This window comes from Sminthopsis crassicaudata, chromosome 2 (genome assembly GCF_048593235.1).
Source record: "Sminthopsis crassicaudata isolate SCR6 chromosome 2, ASM4859323v1, whole genome shotgun sequence".
NCBI classification, from domain to species: Eukaryota; Metazoa; Chordata; class Mammalia; order Dasyuromorphia; family Dasyuridae; genus Sminthopsis; species Sminthopsis crassicaudata.
In genome coordinates this window covers 547,783,359-547,803,398 of record NC_133618.1, presented here as the reverse complement: position 1 = coordinate 547,803,398, position 20,040 = coordinate 547,783,359, and the positions used below count along the sequence as shown (strand labels likewise).

The window sequence follows — 20,040 nt, the reverse complement described above, 5'->3', positions numbered from 1 at the left end:
GAGTTTATTTGGCTAATGTTGACAAAGAGCTAATTGGCTACCAATATCTGACATGTTTGGAAGAACTCTTTTGTTCTGGGCAATTTTAGCTGGATAATGTCAATATTGACTGGCTATTTAAAAAAAATCATTGCATAAAATATTTCACTTTTATCCTCAGCCTAATCATGGTGAATAAGGTAATATAATCTTACTGTCTACTTGCAAATACTTGTGGATTTTTTTTGTAACCAATGAATATTTCATTAAAACATTGAGGTTTAGAACAGAAATTCTTGAAGGAGCAATATTGCTCTCAAAGAGGTTCTTAAATCCCCAAATTCACTCATAACTTAGGGTGTGAGGACCCCTTAGATAGAGACTCATTCTCCAAAAAATATTGCTCTGCATACTGCCAATGCATATTTAATTTGTTTTCAGGGTGGGATTTTAAAAAAATGCTTTCTATATCAAGGAACATTTTTTAAAATTAGAAAATATAGTTTAAAGTAGAATCAAATATAGTTTACATACAAATCTAATTTTATATTAAAAATATGAACCATGCACATAATGTATATATGCCTCAATCTATAATTGTACCCTTGTAGTTTGCCTGCCTACCATGATTCATCTCTACCCCAAATTTAACCGCAGGGTAAGAGCAGTAGTCTTCATGGCAATGGAACTGCTAATTAGGTGTACTGAAGCAATTAATGGGCAAAAAGCAGGGGAGGATGCTAAAAATCACAATGTTCTAATGGCAACAGTCATTGATGATTTATACTCGGTCATCAAAAATAAGGGAGAGCAATAGCTATTAAGAATAATTGAACTTAGATAACATAGAGAAGAAAGGGGCCTAACTTTTCCAATTATGAGACAGGCCAAAGAAAACCATTTATAAACTAGGACTCATCATTTGCAAAGTGCTTATGAGAAAAATGCTGAATGCTATTACCATCAAATCCACTTCAGAGAGATGATAGTATAGCCCATCATTAAAAGTCAAGAGGTTAAGTAGGTTTGGGAGATAAAGAGAGGCTTATGGATAAAAATGAGTAAGAAATAAGAAAAGAATTATGGGAAAAAACCTATTCTGCTACTGACCTAATTATAGTAATGCAGCTTTACAAATAATTTCCAAAAAAAGTGGAAAAAGACTTTTGCTCATTAAGTTTCTTATTGCCATAACCATATATTTCCTTCTTTTCATCAATACTTATTCATTCATCCATTCGAAACATATTTTTGTGTATGGCTCTCTTAAGGATACTTTCTTCTTCTGCAAGAATACTTTCTTCTTCTGCCCTTATTACTAAATTATAATCACAAAATTTGAGTTAAAAAATAAAAGTAATGAAAAAGAGAAACTCAGGTTTATACTCCAAACTATGTGGCAAAACTACTTCTGGTTCTCATGTGCTGGAGAAAGGTCTTTTTTGTCAGGTTTTGTGCAGAACTCTGGAATGGAAATTTATGGAACATATGTAAACTTCCCTTTGTGGGTTATTCAGTCATGTCTAACTCTGTGATCCCATTTGTTATTTTCTTGGCAAAGATCTTGGAGTGGTTTGCTATTTCCTTCTCTAGCTCATTTTTTGCAGATGAGACAAACAGGGTTAAGTGACTTGCTTAAAGTCACACAGTTAGTAAGTATCTGAGGCCATATTTCAACTCAGGAAGAAAATCTTCCTTACTCTAGAGCTGATATTCTATCCACTGTACCAGTTAGCTGTCCCAAATGTCCCTATCTTCCTAAATTGAGGTGTATGGTTCAGTTATAGAATAGTAATTTGGTTATTTTATTTTTAGTTTCATTTCCAATTTTACCTCTTGATATTAGGCAAATTAATTGGTCTTTTTGTTTTTTTCAGGTAATCCTAACATTTCTCTTCCCTTAGTTCAATTTGGGATTAGATTCATCTGCATGCCTCTAACCTCCTTTAGGATTTTTATATTACCTGTTGGAGAAGGGCCATCTGAACCTAATAAGAGATAAAAATGGAATGGAAAGCAAAAGGCCTAGAGTTAGCTGGATTAGCTGGTACTGCTTAAATTAATGCTCAAAAAATGAACTAAGTTCAAACTCTGAATTCTTCATTGCTCTGCCTATTTGACTATGAATAATTTACTTTACTCCTCAGATTCTCCATCTTTAAAATGATGGGTTTAGATTAAATGATCTTTAAAGATCATTCTGATTTGAATTCTTATAATGCTAAAAGGGAATGTTTTGGAATAGATTTCATTTGTCTCATATGTCTAAAATTCCAGGATGTTATACAGAAAACAAATTAAAATGTAATTTGAAAATATATAACAAAAACAAATAAATATACAAAAGAACATTGGTCTTATTAATATGTGGTTTTCTAAGTCTGTTTTTGGCCCATGGTTTTCCTGGTATATAACTTAGTGGCCCCAGTTCTACTGACACCACTATTCTAGATGGATCAGTCCTACAGTTAATTTATCATCTCAAACAGGTGATTCTAGACAAACTCTAGAGATGTCTTCCAATAGAATAATTTGAAAATAGATATTAGAGTAGGGCAGGACACTAAATACTATCTCATTGAAAGTGAATATCTGTGGTTTCACATTGGAGATGTAGCTAAAGAATTCTAATTTCAAAGTAAAAAAAACTAGATATTGCTATGGCTCCTGAAAGTCTCTTTTTGTGGTTAATTAGTATTTGAAATAAATGGTGAAAGTGAGAAAAACTTGCTTTATAATTACATGCTTATTTCATTTGATTGAACTATCCAAAATTTAAATGGAAGACTGAGATACAAGTGATTGTTAAACTGCAGGGATGCTAGGTATTGAATATCAAGATAAAACTTTACAAATTCTTTTCCCTTGCCCCTTTAATCAAGCAAATTGTTAATGATAAGAGCCCACTTAATTAGTACTTCAATGACTATGGGTGGGCCTGGATAGACAGTGTGTGATTGTTTGCAAAGGTTTAGCATCAAAAGCTTGGGGACTAGGCTACAGCTTTTTTTTTTTTTTTTAATTCTGACCAGAAAAACTCATCACAGAGTTTTTGAAGTAGAGAAGATGACTATTTAATTGAACTCAAATGATACAAGTTGAGAAAGCCTAAAACCTTCAATCTGAGTTTCATGCAAAGGATCTGTGAATTAACTGATAAATATCTACATGCCATACAACAATGTACATTATAATCCACCTGTGACTTCTCATCTGGTGCAATTGTTGTCCAGTGTTGTAACAAAACTCTTCCCCAAAGTTTCCAACACGTGGAGAACTTTCTCTTAGATATGTGAGCACCAATGGAATTCTATGTATTATCTTCTGTTCTTGCTTGGAGTGACTACCCCTTCTTCCTGCTATATATCTCTCTGGTGATACCTTTTATATCCTTGTGGTGCCCAATTCTTTGATAATATAAGAAGCTACTCAAACTGTCTTGAGATAAGTGTAAGGAATATGGAGGAGGACAGAAGTTTGCCTAAAGTAATATAAGCTTTATCATGGCGACATACCCAACTGATCAAGGATAAGTATCCAAAAGCTCAGCTGCTACTGTGCTTGGGGACATATTTGAGCCTTTCTAATGAATTTGATTTTGATGCTTACTTTTTTATAGCCAATTATGTGAGTCTCTAAGTGGCCTAATTAGGACATGAGTGTGAGTGATTAACCTCTGGCTGATAAGAATGATTGTGGCCAACTGGTGCTTTTATGTGTCCAGTTAAAGGAGTACTTTCTGGTGCCATAATATGATCCACCAGAGGCTTTTACAATATCCACCCAGACAACTAGATGGCACATTGGACTTAGATGGACTTGAAGATAAGAAAACTTGAACTTGATCTTAGATGCTTACTTGTTGTATGACCTAAGGCAAACCTTTTAACCTTTTTGGGTCTCAGTTGGTTCCCTTCCTTTTCTAAATTTATGACTCTTTTATTAACCAAGTGCTGTTCTTCACTGGCCTTTGGGTAACTGCAACTTTATTTAGAGACTGATATTTCATGCTTTGTATCCATACAATATCATGAGAAATATTAGTATTAAAGAGATGGACTTTTATTCCATGTAGAAGCTTGGGATCATTAAAAGCCTTGAATGATTTCCTAGAGGTATTCCATCCCAGATTCTTTTGTAGATAAAATTGATTACATATCTATAGTATCTGCCCAAAATAGTAATGGACTAGTTGTAGGAGATACCCAACCAGTTCCATGTTATAGTCAATAAATAAGTACTATTCATCTCCTTGGCTTCTCTATTTTATATAGACCAAAGACCAGTGGATAATAACAAATTTCTCTTAAGAGATATAGGAATATATTCCAGACCTTGATGAAATTAACAGAATAGTATCTACAAAAAGGAGCATCTGGAAGTTCTCACTATCTAAGCAAATTCTTCTGTTTGAACTCTATACTGGAATTCTCCATGGCAGTGGCAAACAGTTTTGATGAGAACAGGTCTTTTTTTGTTATAAATTTTTACCAGAATCCTAAATGAGAGCAGTTAAATGGTACGGTGGTTCGAGCATTGGAGTCAGGAAGACTGTTCCCTGGATACATCATTTAACATTTTTTATCTCAGTTTCCCCATCTGCAACATGAGTCAAAGAAGGAAATGGCCAACCATTCCAATATCTTTGCCAAGGAAACAATAATGAGGTTACAAAGATTCAAACATGACTAAAACTACTGAACAACAACAACACAAACTTAAATAGGTCAGATTGGAGCAATTTTAATTTCACTCTGCAGATTCTCATTTTTATTCTTTCTTTTAATTTTATATGGTCTGACAATGTACAGATAATTTACAAATTACTCTTATAATCATTCATTTGCTGTTGTAAAGATATAGTTTAGTTAGAGCTCCTAACTCCATTGTGCTTGCAAACAAAGTCACAGCTGAAAACTGAGAGTTTATATTTCTTTGACTCCTACATCAGAACAATTTTTGTCTTTTTGGCTGTTCTGCTACTCTTAATTCCATAGCATTACTGAAGTGAGACTGCTACCCCTTTTGTTATTGACCTACACTTGTATATTGTGCCTCTGTTTGTCTGTCATGGCAATATATAACAAAGTCACTGTATAAGTATTCATTGAACTTCAAGTTCCTATTATTTATTTAACTCCTTTACAAAAGCCCAGGGGCTCAGTGAAATGATTCTTCCTATTCCTAAAGAGTATGGCAAACAATATTGCTTTCATATTTTGCTGACAGTGACTGGGAAGTTACTGATGGAGGCAGCTGATGAAAAATAGGTACTAAATGTATAATCTGGAGAATAAAAAAACCTGATTTTCTTAAACATACAAATGTTCCTAAAACCATTATCTATTTTCTACCTCTAGGATGGCCAACAGTCAGTACTTAAGATGGTACACTTTTACTCTTCCTCTACACACATAATTTGTGGTTCCCCTTTATGACTTCAATCCCCTTTCCAAGGTGTGTTCTAGGTTCATTTTAACTTAATAGGCCTATATCAAAATAGAGGTGAATGAAACAGGTAGCATCTCTTACCTGTTTCAGCATCCACTAAGGATTGCATTGTTTTCCATGTTTAAAAAAACAAAACTGTTTCTTCTGCTTCTTCTTTGCAGGGTACATCATGATAAAGATTACAAAAACAATAATAAAATAATATTGATGATGATGATGACAGCAGCAACAACAATAATAGTAGAAACATATATAGTATAGTATAGTCAAAGCAACTGACATGCAATTTATTTAACCCTTCCAAAGTGATAAAGGTAGGGCAAAAACAAGTATTATAATACCTATTTTCAAACTGAGAAACAGAGAGATGATGTGATATGTCTAAGGTTTTACAATTAGTAAATGAAGAAATAGAAATTAGAACCCAGGTCTTTTGATTCCAAATATAGTATTCTTTCCATTATCACATGGCTACCTTCCAAATGTAAAATACTTGAGGTATATTCTCAGATAACTTCTTCATTTATCTGAAGTGCCTAATGCTGTAGTAGTTGTAATAATTGTTGTAGTTTCAATTGTTGTTGTTGTTGTAGTTTAGTAGTAGTAGTTGTTGTTTCAATTGTAGTAGTAGTAGTAATAATTGTAGTTTCAGTTGTTGTAGTACTAATAGTAGTAGCAGGCAGCAGCAATTATATAGTGCCTACTGTGTACCTTGTACTATCTTAAGAGCTCCACAAATATCATGTCATTTGATCATCGTAACAACCTTGAGAGATAGATGTTATTATTACTCCTGTTTTAAAGTTGAGGAAACAGACTTCCCAAAGGTCATATATCTAGTAAATATCTGAGGTAGAATTTGAACTTAACTCTTCCTAAGACAGTGTACAAGGGCACTACACAGCAGTTCAATAATGACTGTTTCTTTTGAAATATAAATATGAGTTAAATACATAAATGGTTGCTAGCATTTTTTTAACCCAATGACATTTTCTACTCTCACATTTAATGCTCTCCTTTATTTCTATCAGTTTCTGCACAGGAATGCAGTACTACCCTAAATAAAGCAGAATTTATTGAAGTAAACTATATTTCTTCATCTTACACAAATATCTCCCATCATATTCCAAAGTGAAATGATAAGAACAGTGAGATTATGTGTAAATGATACTGCAGATAATGTAGTCTTGACTCATACTCACATCTGTTTGATCAAGCAAATGAACCATATGATTAAATGATATTTATTTTAATCTTCTCTGTGGATATACGAGAATATCCAATGTATAACTTTATATTCTTCCAGCAACTGACATATAGATGTTATTTTTATGTAATCACAAATGATTCAATGAATTTTAAATATTAAGCTATTAGATCTTAATGAGCAGATCATTAAAGTATTCATGAAACTTCTAGATACTAAATTGCAAAATAAACTTCTATCCATCCTAATTTTCTAGAGTATTAAATATTTTCTAATTTCGGACAAAGAGCAAAACTAGACAAGGGAAAATTGTGGTTGAGATGAACATTTCATTAAATTTTGGCCTTTCATCCTAAGTGTAAGTTGGATACCTTATGCTTAGATATTTTTATCTGAATGAAGTGTATATTTTTAGAAGTAGATCACTTGAAAGAAATGTCTTAATGACTGAGTAGCATAGCCAAATACTGAGTTGTAGAGAAATGATAGGAAATATATAGTAATAGATATAAAAATGAAAATTTACAAATTGTCCATGGCCTATCCTGTGCTACTCTGTTCCATTCCTTGCTGACAACTCAGAAAATATTTGGTCAATGTCTTTTTGATATAGTGTTATATTATTTCATTTGAGAACAAAAAAGCATTAAACAGTAGCCATACAACATAATAGATTAAAATTATATCCAAATATTATATCCAGAAATTTTTGGGCTGTGATATATTAACTTTGTCTACTATAACAATCATGCCTACTCAATAATGGCAATAATGCCCATTGCTAATCTTTCTCTTTTTTTCTCAATGATCTTTACCTTTAATGACTGACTACTTAATGTAAATACCTTCAAGGTATTTCTTTGCTTTTGACAAACCAATATCTTATTTCCTAATAAGATATTAAACTAAACCTAAGACTTATGAAGAATATGGAATGACAGGCACACAATGAAAATCATTAAATATTTTACTAAGGAAAAATACTATTTCAAATGATTCCAATCACCAATTCATAGATATTTAGTGATGTTCATTGGAGAAAAGCTAATGAGGGAACTGGTATTCAGGATTTAATTCTCCTTGTCCAGTAAACTGATGATATAGAAGTAATAAGAATATTGAGATCAAGAGATCATAGTACCTTAACAGTTCATATAGCCCTAAATATAGTCAAATTTTTGGAAAACATTTTAAGAAATATGGAGGAAATTCTGATGTGATATTCATGCCAATCACTCTGTAAGAAATTAGGGTTGAAAAGGAATGAGAGATTTTAAAGAATATTTTTTTTACTAAAATATTCCAAAGAGCAACAGATTACTCTCTTGTGAACTCAGTTTATGAAATAACACATCAAAAGGAATGAATTAGGCCCATTTAACACAAATAAATGTTTAGAAACATGGCATGAACTTGTAAGGATAGTGTCAGGAAAAATAAAGTCCTAAATATTTTGAGGCTTGGAAAAATGGTCAGGACTAGAAACAATGTACTTTAAACTTTGAATGGAACAAGAATAATGAGAAAGACACCAACATATTACTTATGAATTTACTTCACTGTTCAACTTCTATTTTAATTTCCTTTTAATTTTTTCTCTCTTTTATGAAAGCTTTTTTATTTCCAAAACATATGCATAGATAATTTTCAACTTTCACCCTTGCAATACTTTGTGTCCCAAATTTTTTTCCCTCCCTTTCCCCATCCCCTCCCCTAGACAACAAGTAATACAATATATATTCTTTCATACATATTCCTACAATTATCATGGTGCACAAGAAAAATCACATCAAAAAGGAAAAAGAAATCAAAAAGCAAGCAAATAATAAAAAAAGAGAAAATACTATCTTGTGATCTACACTCACTTCCCACAGTTCTCTCTCTGACTGTTGATGGCTCTTTTCATCACAAGATCATTAGAACTGGTTTGAATCATCTCACTGTTGAAGAGAGCCAAATCCATCAGAATTTATCATCGTATTATCTGGATGTTTCCATGTACAATGATCTCCTGGTTCTGTTCATGAAAGTCTCTCTAGGCTTTTCTGAAATCATCCTGCTGGTCGTTTCTTACAGAACAATAATATTATATAACATTCACATACCATAACTTATTCAGCCATTACCCAACTGATGGACATCCACTAAGTTTCTAGTTTCTAGCCACTACAAAGAGGGCTGCCACAAACATTTGCACATGTGGGTTCTTTTCCCTTTTTAATGCTCTCTTTGGGATACAGGACGAGTAGAAACACTGCAGAATCAAAAGGTATTCACCATTTGATAGCCCTTTGGGCACTGTTCCAAATTGCTCTCCCGAATGGTTGAATCAGTTCACAGCTCCAGCAACAATTTATTAGTGTCCTAGTTTTCCCACATCCCCTCCAACATTCGTTATTATCTTTTCCTGTCTTCTTAGCCAATCTGAGACATGTGTAGTGGTACCTCTGAATTGTCTTAATTTACATTTCTCTGATTAATAGTGATTTAGAACACTTTCCATCTTCTCTCTCAAAAAGAAAGACCTCAGTACTTATAAGCACAGGGGGAACACACAATTAAGAAGGAATTTAGCCTAACATAGTTATAAAATACCCAGCTCTCTTAAATGAAATGAATTATGAGAATGAGAATGAGAGAAAAATGAACACAGAACCATCATAAGTAATTTTTGGATGAAAAGAAATGATTCTCAAGGATTGTAAATGGTAAAATGTTGCCTCAACTTTTGAAAAGTTGAGAAAAAAGATTCCAGAATATATAGACTGGTCTACTCAATGTCAATCCTCAGAAAATACTTTAGGAGAGTTTGTTAAACATTCGGCTTGACAATTGTTTGAGCATTAGAAACCAATATGGTTCCCTAAGAATAATTCAAAATAATCTAACCTTATCAATTTATCAATGTTTACTAAGTTAATAAATAAGAATTATCCTATGGATGTAATGTATTTTGATTTTAACAAGGCATTTGAAAGGAACTTTCACAGTATCTTCATAAATATATCTATTAGAACTCAAAAGTTCTAGAGTTTAGAAACTTTATAGAAAAAGGAAAGACTTCAGTTGGAAACATTAGATATGCAGCAGCAAAATGGATTTTAAGGTCACTTGTTATCAAATAATTTTCTGGGTTTCTGCTTGGTCCCAATCTCCATGCTACTTGAACAAATGTTCAAGCCAAAAGGTGTTAGCATTGTCATTCTTCCAGGAACACACACAAACATCAGATATATACTCTTCCAATTCCCATCTCTAATGTCTCTTAATATTTCAGAGAAACAGAGCAGGCTGAAAGTGAATGAATTACCTACAAAGGCTACCAAAGTTACAGTGGCCCACTTGAACTAATAAGTGCCTCCGACTTTCTTTTATAGAGTAGAATTTTTAATGTTATTCTGTAGCAATAGAATATGAACACTAGCTTTGTCATCTTTTTTTTTATGGAACTTGCACAATCCTTGAAGAAATTGGGATTTCTGGATATTATTTCCTGGAAACACCACCTGCATATTGCTCCTTTATCTGTTGAAGCTATATCAGCATTCATTGGTTTTTCATCTTGTCTGCAGTTGGGATGTGTTGGACAGATTACAGAACAATAAGATTACTTTTTAATAATTTAATAAATCTATAAATATTGATTAATACATTGATTTCTGAAACTGGGAAAGATATAATTAATTTGCTAGATGATAAAAACAAAAATTCAAAAATATCAAGAAATTAAAACAGTGGATTTTAGTGAAAAATCTGAAAGTAAATAGATCAAATATAAAATCCAGCATTTAATCTTAATAAATAATATATTAAAAATACTTCAGTACAGAAGGACTTTTTATTTCTTAATGAAATCCTTGGGACACATGCTTAGCAGTGGAATTTCTGGGTCAAAAGATATGGGCATTTTAGTCAATTTCTTCAAATAATTCTTAATTTCTTTCTAGAATATTTAGACCAATTCACATAATCACCAGTAGTGCATTAGCATGGTTTTCCCCCACAACCCTTCCAACATTGACTATTCACATATTTTTTCAGCTCTGCTAATTTACTATTGATAAGATAATTAAGTTATTTTGCTTTGAATTGTTCTTCCAATTAGTGATTTGAAAGATCCTTTCATATTATTGTTAAGTTTGTAAATCTTCTGAGAGATGTTTGTTTATGTCCTCTGGACACTTATTGATTGAGAAACTGCCTTTAGTCACATGTACTTCTGTTAGTTATTTACCATCAAACCATTATCAGAAATATTTGATATAGAATTTTACAAGTTCACTGCTTCTCTTCTGATCCTTATTGCATTGTCTGTTCTGCAGTGACTTTTCAATTACATGTAATCAAAATTAACTTTTTTTTTTTTTTTTGGTGACTGCCTCTCTTGTTTATTTGGTTAAAAATTCATTCCTTAACTATAATGATGAAAATTCTGTTTCTCTTCTAATATTTTTCAAATATGTGAACTTTGATATTGAAGCCATGTATTCATTTTGAGTTTATTGTGGCATATGTTGTAAAATGCTAACCTGTACCTAAGTTTTAGATTACCTTCTGTTTTTGTCAATAAGTATTGTCAAACAGGTAGGTTTTTCATAGTAACTTATGGTTTTGCCTTTACTGTACTATGGATAACTGAGTGCTATTATTTCTCATTTTTCCTTATTTGGTCTTTTTTTTTAACAATATTTTTTTCTATTTATAAACAATATAATTTTTTTTAGTAATTATCAGTTTGAGGCCTTCTTTTTTCCCTTGGTAGTCTACTTTTTTTGCTCCTCCAAATAAATATTATCATTTTGTCATGCTCTTCAAAATGTGCTCTTGGTAGTTTGATTATAATAGCAATAAATCTACAAATTAATTTAGTTTGTCATTTTTATTATATCGGCACATCTCAGACAGAAGTACTAAATCTTTCTTCAGCTGAGTTTTCTTTTCCTTTCTTTATGAAGTACTTTTTTCAGTTTTTCTGTTAAGGGACAGGTCAATTCTCCTAGAGCCTCCACAGCTGTGGATCACAACACCTGAAGGAGTTTCAGGGAAGCCTTTGCTAACTCAGGTGTTGTGGACTTGGAATGAGATAAATTGGAGGCTGAGAGAAGAGGAGAGAGGTCAGACAACACAAAGGCCTCTCAGTCAGAGATGTCAGAGAACAGCAACAACCTCTCAGTCTCCTTGTATCATCCTCTCACACGAGGAGATCCATTCTGGGTTGGATCTCCAGCAGCCACTGTCAGGTGGCTCCCGTGTAGTCCAACAGCTCTCCCATGTATTCCAACATTTTTCCTATGTAAATGTTGTGTTCTTTTTCAGCTTAACTCCAATATAGTTTATTCATGTTATAGTCATTTTTGAATGAAACTTATTTTTCTATTATTTTTTTCTGGATTTTGCTATAACTATATAGAGATGTTACTGAATTTTGTAGGTTTGATTCATATCTTATTTTTATTGATGCTATTGATTCAATTAAATTAAAACTTTAAATACTTTTGAATTAAAATGTGTTCCCTTTGACCACTTCTAACATATTCCATTGAGGTCAGTCTTAAAAAGAAAAGTTGTCTATAAAGCAAAATACTTATAGCACCACATTTTTAATAGTAAAGAATGGAAAACAAAATAGATGCCTATTAGCAAAGAGCTAAATGAGTTGTAGTACATTAATATAAAGAAATGTTCCTGTCTTATACAAAACAATGAATATAATAATTACAAATAATCACCCGAAGATTTAGAGGTTGTGAACTAACATTGAGTCTATGAACTAACATAGAATGAAGTAAACAAACACATACATGTATGCAATGTATTTGACTATGTGAATAAACATTTAAAAAAATCAAAACAATGCTATGAAATTAGATGGTCAAGTTTAATCTCAAAGAAGAGCTATGAGAATACACATCCTTTCCTTTTCTTCCCCAGAGGTAGGGAACAATAGATGTGGAACACTGAATAAAATATAAGACTTGGCAATATTTTATTCAGTTTTTCTAAACTGGTTTTTTAAGTGAGGAATGGTTCTTTGGAAGAAAAAGGGGAGAGGAATATGCTAGGAAGTGTCACTAATGTAAGAACAAAAAAATCTATAAAAATCATTAAAAACCTAGATGCACAAACCCAAGGTGGGAAGATAATGTCTAATAGTTCATTAGAAAACACACACACACACACATACACACACAAACACACAAAAACACTCACATACTACTTGAATACAAACTCAATATGAACTAAAGGTATGTGATAGTTGCTAAATAAATAACTAATGCAATGGTAGGTTACATAAGAATGATAATTGTCCCCTGGATTCTGAGCTCATTGGTTGATGAAATCTAGTGTTATATTTAATTCTAGATAGCATTCTAAAATAAGAAATCTTGAATGTATCTAAATGAGAAATAAAAATGAAAAAAGGGAAACTATCAGAAAAAGGGCTGGTTGAAGGAATTAGGTATGGGTACCCTACAAAAGAAAAGATCAGGAGGATAAATAAAAACCACTTAAAATATTCAAACACAAGTTAGGTGATTCTTTTTTGACTTACCTGTAAACATGCTTAAGTTAACTTATCCTGAAAGCCACCTCATTTCTTGATTTTTTTTAATCTCAAACTCATAACTTTTTTTGCAAATCTTTTCTTAACTTACATATTTTACATTATAATTGTTTACATGTATGTCTTATATCATCTATGAACTTACAAAAGAGACTAACATGTTTTGCCAACAGTGCAGTAGATACTCAGAAAATGTTTACTGGACGAATTTATACATTTCAGACATTACTTATAGGTTGGTAAAGGAAATGTTTATTTTTGGGATATGGCCAGTTACTTCCTGGAAACACAGAAACTCTTAATCCATAAAAAAGCCTTAACCCCTTTAAAAATAAACAATTAATGAAAATCAGGACTTAAAAAATAGATTATATATACCATGTTATCCACAAGAACCCTTGTTCTTGCAAAAAAGGACAAAGTAAGGGATGATCACCCACTTTAAAAAGTTCTCTGGTAGTTTTCTTTAAATATCTATGTACTGCATTACAATTAAAGTTCAATGGATCAAAATTCAAGTTATATACAATTTATACCTTTTTTTACTGTACAAATTGAGAAATACCTACTCTTAGCTTGAAATTCCAAATACAGCAACTTAGCAGTGGCTAACCTTGCCTCTGAAGTACTATATTTATTAACAATTAAAAGTTTATTAAAAGTACGATAGCCTGACTTCATTTATGAATTTTGTTAGTATGCAGTCAAAACAAAAATGCATCTGAAATAGCAAGGAGGAACCATCCAAATATACTTTCAATTTAATGCCTGAATTAAGAGGAACACTTAAAAAGTTCTTTAGTCTCTTCTTCATCAGTCATCACCTTAAGCTTCTACTCCATAATCAAGACACTTCCTTTCTGTCCTCTTAAAATAAACAAGCTAAGAATTCCCCTGAACTCTGTCACTTCAGATACAAGGCCATCCAAGGATTAAATAAGGAAAGATTCATGGCAATGATTCCCCATCTCAAAAGCTGAGCAAAGGGTCACAGAGCCTTCATAAAAGAGCATTGGCTTTTAACTATTCAATAGCAGGGTTTTAACCATTAAATTCCTGGGATTAACCATATTCTTATTAGTTGTCATTTTCGTCATTACCATCCCTTTTCCCCAGGAACTTAAGGCCAAGCATCATAACTAAGCTGAGTAACTATTTCATGCACCCAAAAGTTTAATTAATTAATTAGAATACTGAATGATGTTTAATTTTAAGCCAGGTTCAAAAGTTAGTTTCACAGAAATATAAATTGCTTTTATCATATACTTATTTTTTCTAAATAGATTTAGGGATCATTGTGACTTACAGAACCAGTTTTCACAAGTACCATTTTAATTAAGTAAATCAAAATAAAAATAAAAAACAGTAACTTCACTTATTCAACAACAAAGAAAATCATGATATAGCATTTTCAGGTTGGGGCTTTTTTCATTAGAAGTTTGTTGAGGCAGTATGGAAGTAGAACCTTTGGACTTGGAATCAAGATCTTGGTTCAATTTCTACTGCAGATATTTACTGTGACCTTACGCAAATCAGTTAAAAACTTTTTACTTCAGTTTCTTTATTTGAAATAATGAGAAATTTAGACTCAATAGCTTCTAAAGGCCTTTCTCACTCTAATTCTATGGTCCTATGGAGGTAGTATAAGCTTTATTGTGTCCATCGTACAGGTAAAGAAAATAGAAAATTCTAATATCACATAGCCAATAATGTATAAAGCAAGATTCAAAAACAAGTCATTTGACTCTAAGACTGGCACTTTTACCACTATACTTAAGTTCAATCATTTTTCTGTTTAGTCATTTATTTCTAAATTCTAACATGCTATTATTATACTCCCAACTCTCTAAAAAAAGGAAAACAATTACAAACCAAACAATATAGCAGGTATAAAAGTCCACGATAATTTTTAGTCCAAAAATTCATGGCTAAACAAATATCCACACAAAGCACCATCAATAACCTCATGCTGCAATCATTTTTTTACATAGCTAATGATATCTGTTCTAAAATAATTCTACAAGCTGAATGTTATCTGCTGCTACTCATGAGTAATTCCTACCAACTTCTGTGGAAGCTGTGTGGGTGTTTGACAGAAGAATTTGGTCCAAAATGTTTTTCCAACTTAGAATTAAACTAAAAAGTTAAGGTCACCCATGGAACCATTTTCTTAATTTTTGTGCTATGTCTTTGCTTACTAGAAAAAAGGTCTAAAATTAATCCATTTTAACCTCTATTTACTCCTCTGCCCAGGATGCAAGAATTGCAACAATGCAATTCTGCAAGAATTAGTAAAAAGCCAACCTAGCTAGTGGCTTAGGCCCAGTGAGCACTTATGTTTTCTTGAATGTCAGCAGGAGTCATATCTAAAGTTATGTTGATGCTAATAATGATGTTGACACTTTCCACCAAATACTTATCAGGCACTCTTTCGTTAAATTAATTGAAATAACAAAGTATTGACTATTATTTAGCTACACATAAATGTGTTGAATATTTATTTCTATGGATAAAATCTCCTCATTCATCTTCTGTAATAACAATTCTGTCCTTTCAATAAAGGCAGCAATAAATAATATAATTTAATTGTTGACTTCTCACAAATGTTGGATGATCCAAGTCCTGAGTCATCTCTCTATATTTCACTTTCTCATTTAAAAAAATTGAACAAAACTGACAGATTAAATGGCAAACATTTTTAGGGGGAGTTAAGCTTACTCACCTTCCAGCAGGTCTCTTGCCAGACCTGGTTCTGCCCCTGTGGACCGAACAAAGTCTGACAGGACTGCGTCCATATCAAGAGTCATGTGATCATGTAGAAGTGCTGCCCAACACTCAGCAGAGGTGGGGTTCAAGAGCAGACTAGAAGCCATCCATCTGTAAGGAAAAAGAAAGCTATCAATGAGATAGCACAACGCGGCACCTAACACAAAACACGAGTAGAGAGTAGTTAACCATTTCTCTTAGACACTATTTTTATGTAGCTAACTTGGGTATCATCCATCTTGCTCAACATACAAAATGTTTTCAACATTTAAGACTAATGATTATTCTTGTGAATGTTGGATAATTCACTTTCTCCATTCAGCAAGAGCTTGGCAAGGGTAACTGCCAAATATAACCTGACTGTACCTAAGATTTGTGAGCAACAGTTCATAGAGCAATCAAATACTGAAAAACACAAATTGCATTTCATAACTGCAGGGGATTCTATAAATCAAGATATTTATGCAAGTGAATTAGAAATAACTAACATGTTCTTTTCTCCAAATTATTCTGGAGCCATCTGCCACTGAAGCACATATATAACACGCAGCATATTTTGCATTATGTGACTAAATTACACTCCAAGACAAAAACAGGTAGTCCCTAATATATGGGTTTTATTCTAAAAATATATTAGTAAGTCATTTTCTGGAAGTCTAAATGCATTTTCAAAAATAATGTTCATATGTGAATATAAGTTTCTCAGGTCAGTTAGCCAATAAAGCCTGTTTAACCCATAATGTTTTTAAAGTTCAGTTATATACTAATGGTCACAATATTTTTATGGGATGACATTCTGATTTCTAACTTTAGAGAAGAATTCATCTTTCTCTGTAATCTCATTCCCCAGTAGGATTCCTTTTCTATCTGATAAGTTAGAGATGTACAGACTTTACAAGGCCTTTCCCTATATAGTTTGGGATTGAAACTTTAGCAAGTTCTGTTTGGGGGCAGAGAGGAGAGGAGATGGAAGGGAACCGTAGGGGTAGCAAATTGTAAGGAATATAGATAAACAGTGGGAAGCTAGAATTCTGTTACTAGAAGGGTATTCTATTTGTAACCTGGGTATTTAGCATAGTATTTTGTACATAGTAAGTGCTTAATAAGTGCTTTTTCATCCATGTACTCATTCATTCATTCATTTTGATCATTCAGTCAATATAAAATGTACAAGTAACACTTTCCAGGCTCCAAAGATTCCCTTCTTGTTTCTCTCTCTCCTAACTCGCCCCATTTGTAATCATAGTTTCTCTCATTCTCTGATCCATCTTAGAAGAAATAGGGAAAAGATCCTATGATTTCTTTAGTAGAGTAAACCCCTCACTTTTCAAATTCATATCACCTCTGTACTTATAGTCTGAAGAATTTGCCTAGTATTGAGATGTGAATTCAACTTCTCAGGGAAACAGCCTATATGTGTCAGTGAAAGAGATTCTACCAATTTCTTTCCAATTTCTTAGTCATATTTCTTTCCAGTATGTCATTCCTTCCTCTCATTATGGTTTAGAGCAAGCTAAAATATAGCTCTTTTAAAGTTTCTTAAGGCTATCTTGATTAGCCAAGAGTCAAGATATGGAATAAAAATTCACCTTCCTATAACTTAAATCTTCCTGATTCTCTTATCTCTCCCCTCCCAAGGGTAAAAATAAAGTTTCATATATGTGGTATGAACCTTTATGCCTAGGAAATAACAAAATAATTTATTTCAGGAATTAAGGAATTAGGTTTCTTGGGATACTTCAGAGATCATTTAATCCATTTTAACTTAAAACAAAAGGAAACTAAAGTTCAGAAAAGTTAAAATTATTTTTCAAAAGTCATCGTAGTGGTGATTAACAATGGTTCTTCATTTTCAAAGAGGACCAATGACTTGACTTGCATTTGAATTGGATATAAGTAAAGCAGAGTTATGTAAAGTCATCAGCCTTACTCTTCTAAAGTCATCAAAGTCCAATGAAAATACAAAGGTAAAGACAACTGGTGATGGCCTAGGATATAGTGGGTAACCTCAGCCTTACTAAATTAAGGTCTTTACCAGGTCTTAGTTTGCCTGAGATCATGTCCATTGATAAAATATATTAGGTGTGAAAAGGCTGACTTCATTCCTTTCTTTCTGAAAAGAAAAGTCCAATACAACAACCAAAATTACTAAAGTAGCTAAACTTGATGTATCATATATTGATTGCAGTAACCAGCTCTGTTCTAGTTTCCCTTCTCAAGGTATTGTTCATTAGCCAACGTTTCTTTTTAACAGCCAAAGTCATTTTTCTGAACATTCATACTGACTATATCACAGAATCTCAGAGTTGGAAGGGATTGAGATTCTAAGGTCATACAAGTAGGAAGCAACAGATTAAAGATTCAGATAGAAGTACTATTACATGGAAATCTATGAAATTTTTAGGAAGTAAAAAAGGATCCTCAAATTTAGAAGGATGAAAACTACTTAACTAAGTAATTGCTATTAAACTAGAAACCTAAATCTCTTGTCCCAAAATCAATTAGCTACTTGGTTTTAAAGAAACTCTTCCAGGTAAACTAAACCACTGATAGGTTCAGCAAAGTTTGGGTTTATTTACTGAACCCAGTGAACTATCTCATTCTCAGAATCTCAAATCAATCTTGAGGAAGTTATGTTGTTTTTTTTTGTTTGTTTTTTTAATTAAAGCTTTTTATTTGTAATTTTTCCAACATTGACACTTGCATAACTTTTGTTCCAAATTTTCCCTTCATTCCTCCCCACCCCCTCTTCTAGCTGGCAGGTGGTCCAATACATGTCAAATATGGTGAAATATATCTGTACGGTTATCTTGTTGCACAAGAAAAATCAGATCAAGAAAGAAGAAAAAGAAAAACTGAGAAAGAAAACAAAATGCAAGCATATAACAGAAAGAGTGAGAATGCTATGTTGTGTTCCACACTCTGTTACTACAGTCCTCTCTCTGGGTATAGATGGCTCTCTTCATCACAAGATCATTGGAACTGGTGCGAATCATCTCATTGTTGAAGAGAGCCATGTCCATTAAAACTGATCATCATATAGTCTTCTTGTTGCCATGTACAATGATCTCCTGGTTCTGCTCATTTCACTCAGCATCAGTTCATGTAAGTCTCTCCAAGCCTCTCTGTATTCATCCTGTTGGTCATTTCTTACAGAACAATAATATTCCATAACATTCATATACCATAATTTATTAACCGTTCTCCAATTGATGGGTATCCACTCAGTTTCCAGTTTCTTGCCACTACAGAAAGGGCTGCCACAAACATTTTTTGCACATGGAAATCTCTTTCCCACCTTTAAGATCTCTTTGGGATATAAGTCCAGCAGTAACACTGCTGGATCAAAGGGTAGGCACAGTTTGATACCTTTCTGAGCATGGTTCCAAACTGCTCTCCAGAATGGTTGGATTCTTTCACAACTCCACCAACAATGCATCAGTTTCCCAGTTTTCCCACATTCTCTCCAGCATTCATCATTATCTTTTCCTGTCATTTTAGCCAATCTAACAGGTGTGTAATGGTATCTCAGAGTTCTCTTAATTTGCATTTCTCTTATCAATAGTGATCTGGAGCATATTTTCATGTGGCTACAAAGAGTTTCAATTTCTTTATCTGAAAATTGTCTGTTTGTATTCTTTGACTATTTATCAATTGAACTATTCTAAATTTGAGTCAATTCTCTATATATTTTAGAAATAAGGCCTTTATCAGATCCTTTGGATGTAAAAATGTTTTCCCAGCTTATTGCTTCCCTTCTAATCTTGTTTGCATTAGTTTTGTTTGTACAAAACTTTTAAACTTAATATAATCAAAATTATCTATTTTGTGATCAATAATGATCTCTAGTTCTTCTTTGGTCACAAATTCCTTCTTCCTCCACAAATCTGAGAGATAAACTATCCTATGTTCTTCTAATTTGTTTATGTCTTTATGTCTAGATCATGAATCCATTTTGACCTTATCTTAGTATATGGTGTTAGGTGTGGGTCAATGCCTAGTTTCTGCCCTACTAGTTTCCAATTTTCCCAGCAGTATTTGTCAAGACCCAAAAGTTGGGGTCTTTGGGTTT

General features: G+C 32.7%; 1 protein-coding gene across 4 annotated transcripts in view; it reads right to left on the bottom strand.

The window, feature by feature from the left end:
• The window catches only part of OTUD7A (OTU deubiquitinase 7A), a 391,428-nt gene that overhangs the window by 134,060 nt on the left and 237,328 nt on the right, over positions 1-20,040 (bottom strand). For all 4 annotated transcript variants that reach the window (XM_074294958.1, XM_074294962.1, XM_074294959.1 and 1 more), the window contains one exon: positions 15,925-16,079. In XM_074294958.1, coding sequence (XP_074151059.1) covers positions 15,925-16,075 — 151 coding nt within the window. In that variant the 5' untranslated portion in view covers positions 16,076-16,079. The remainder of the gene's footprint in view (positions 1-15,924; positions 16,080-20,040) is intronic.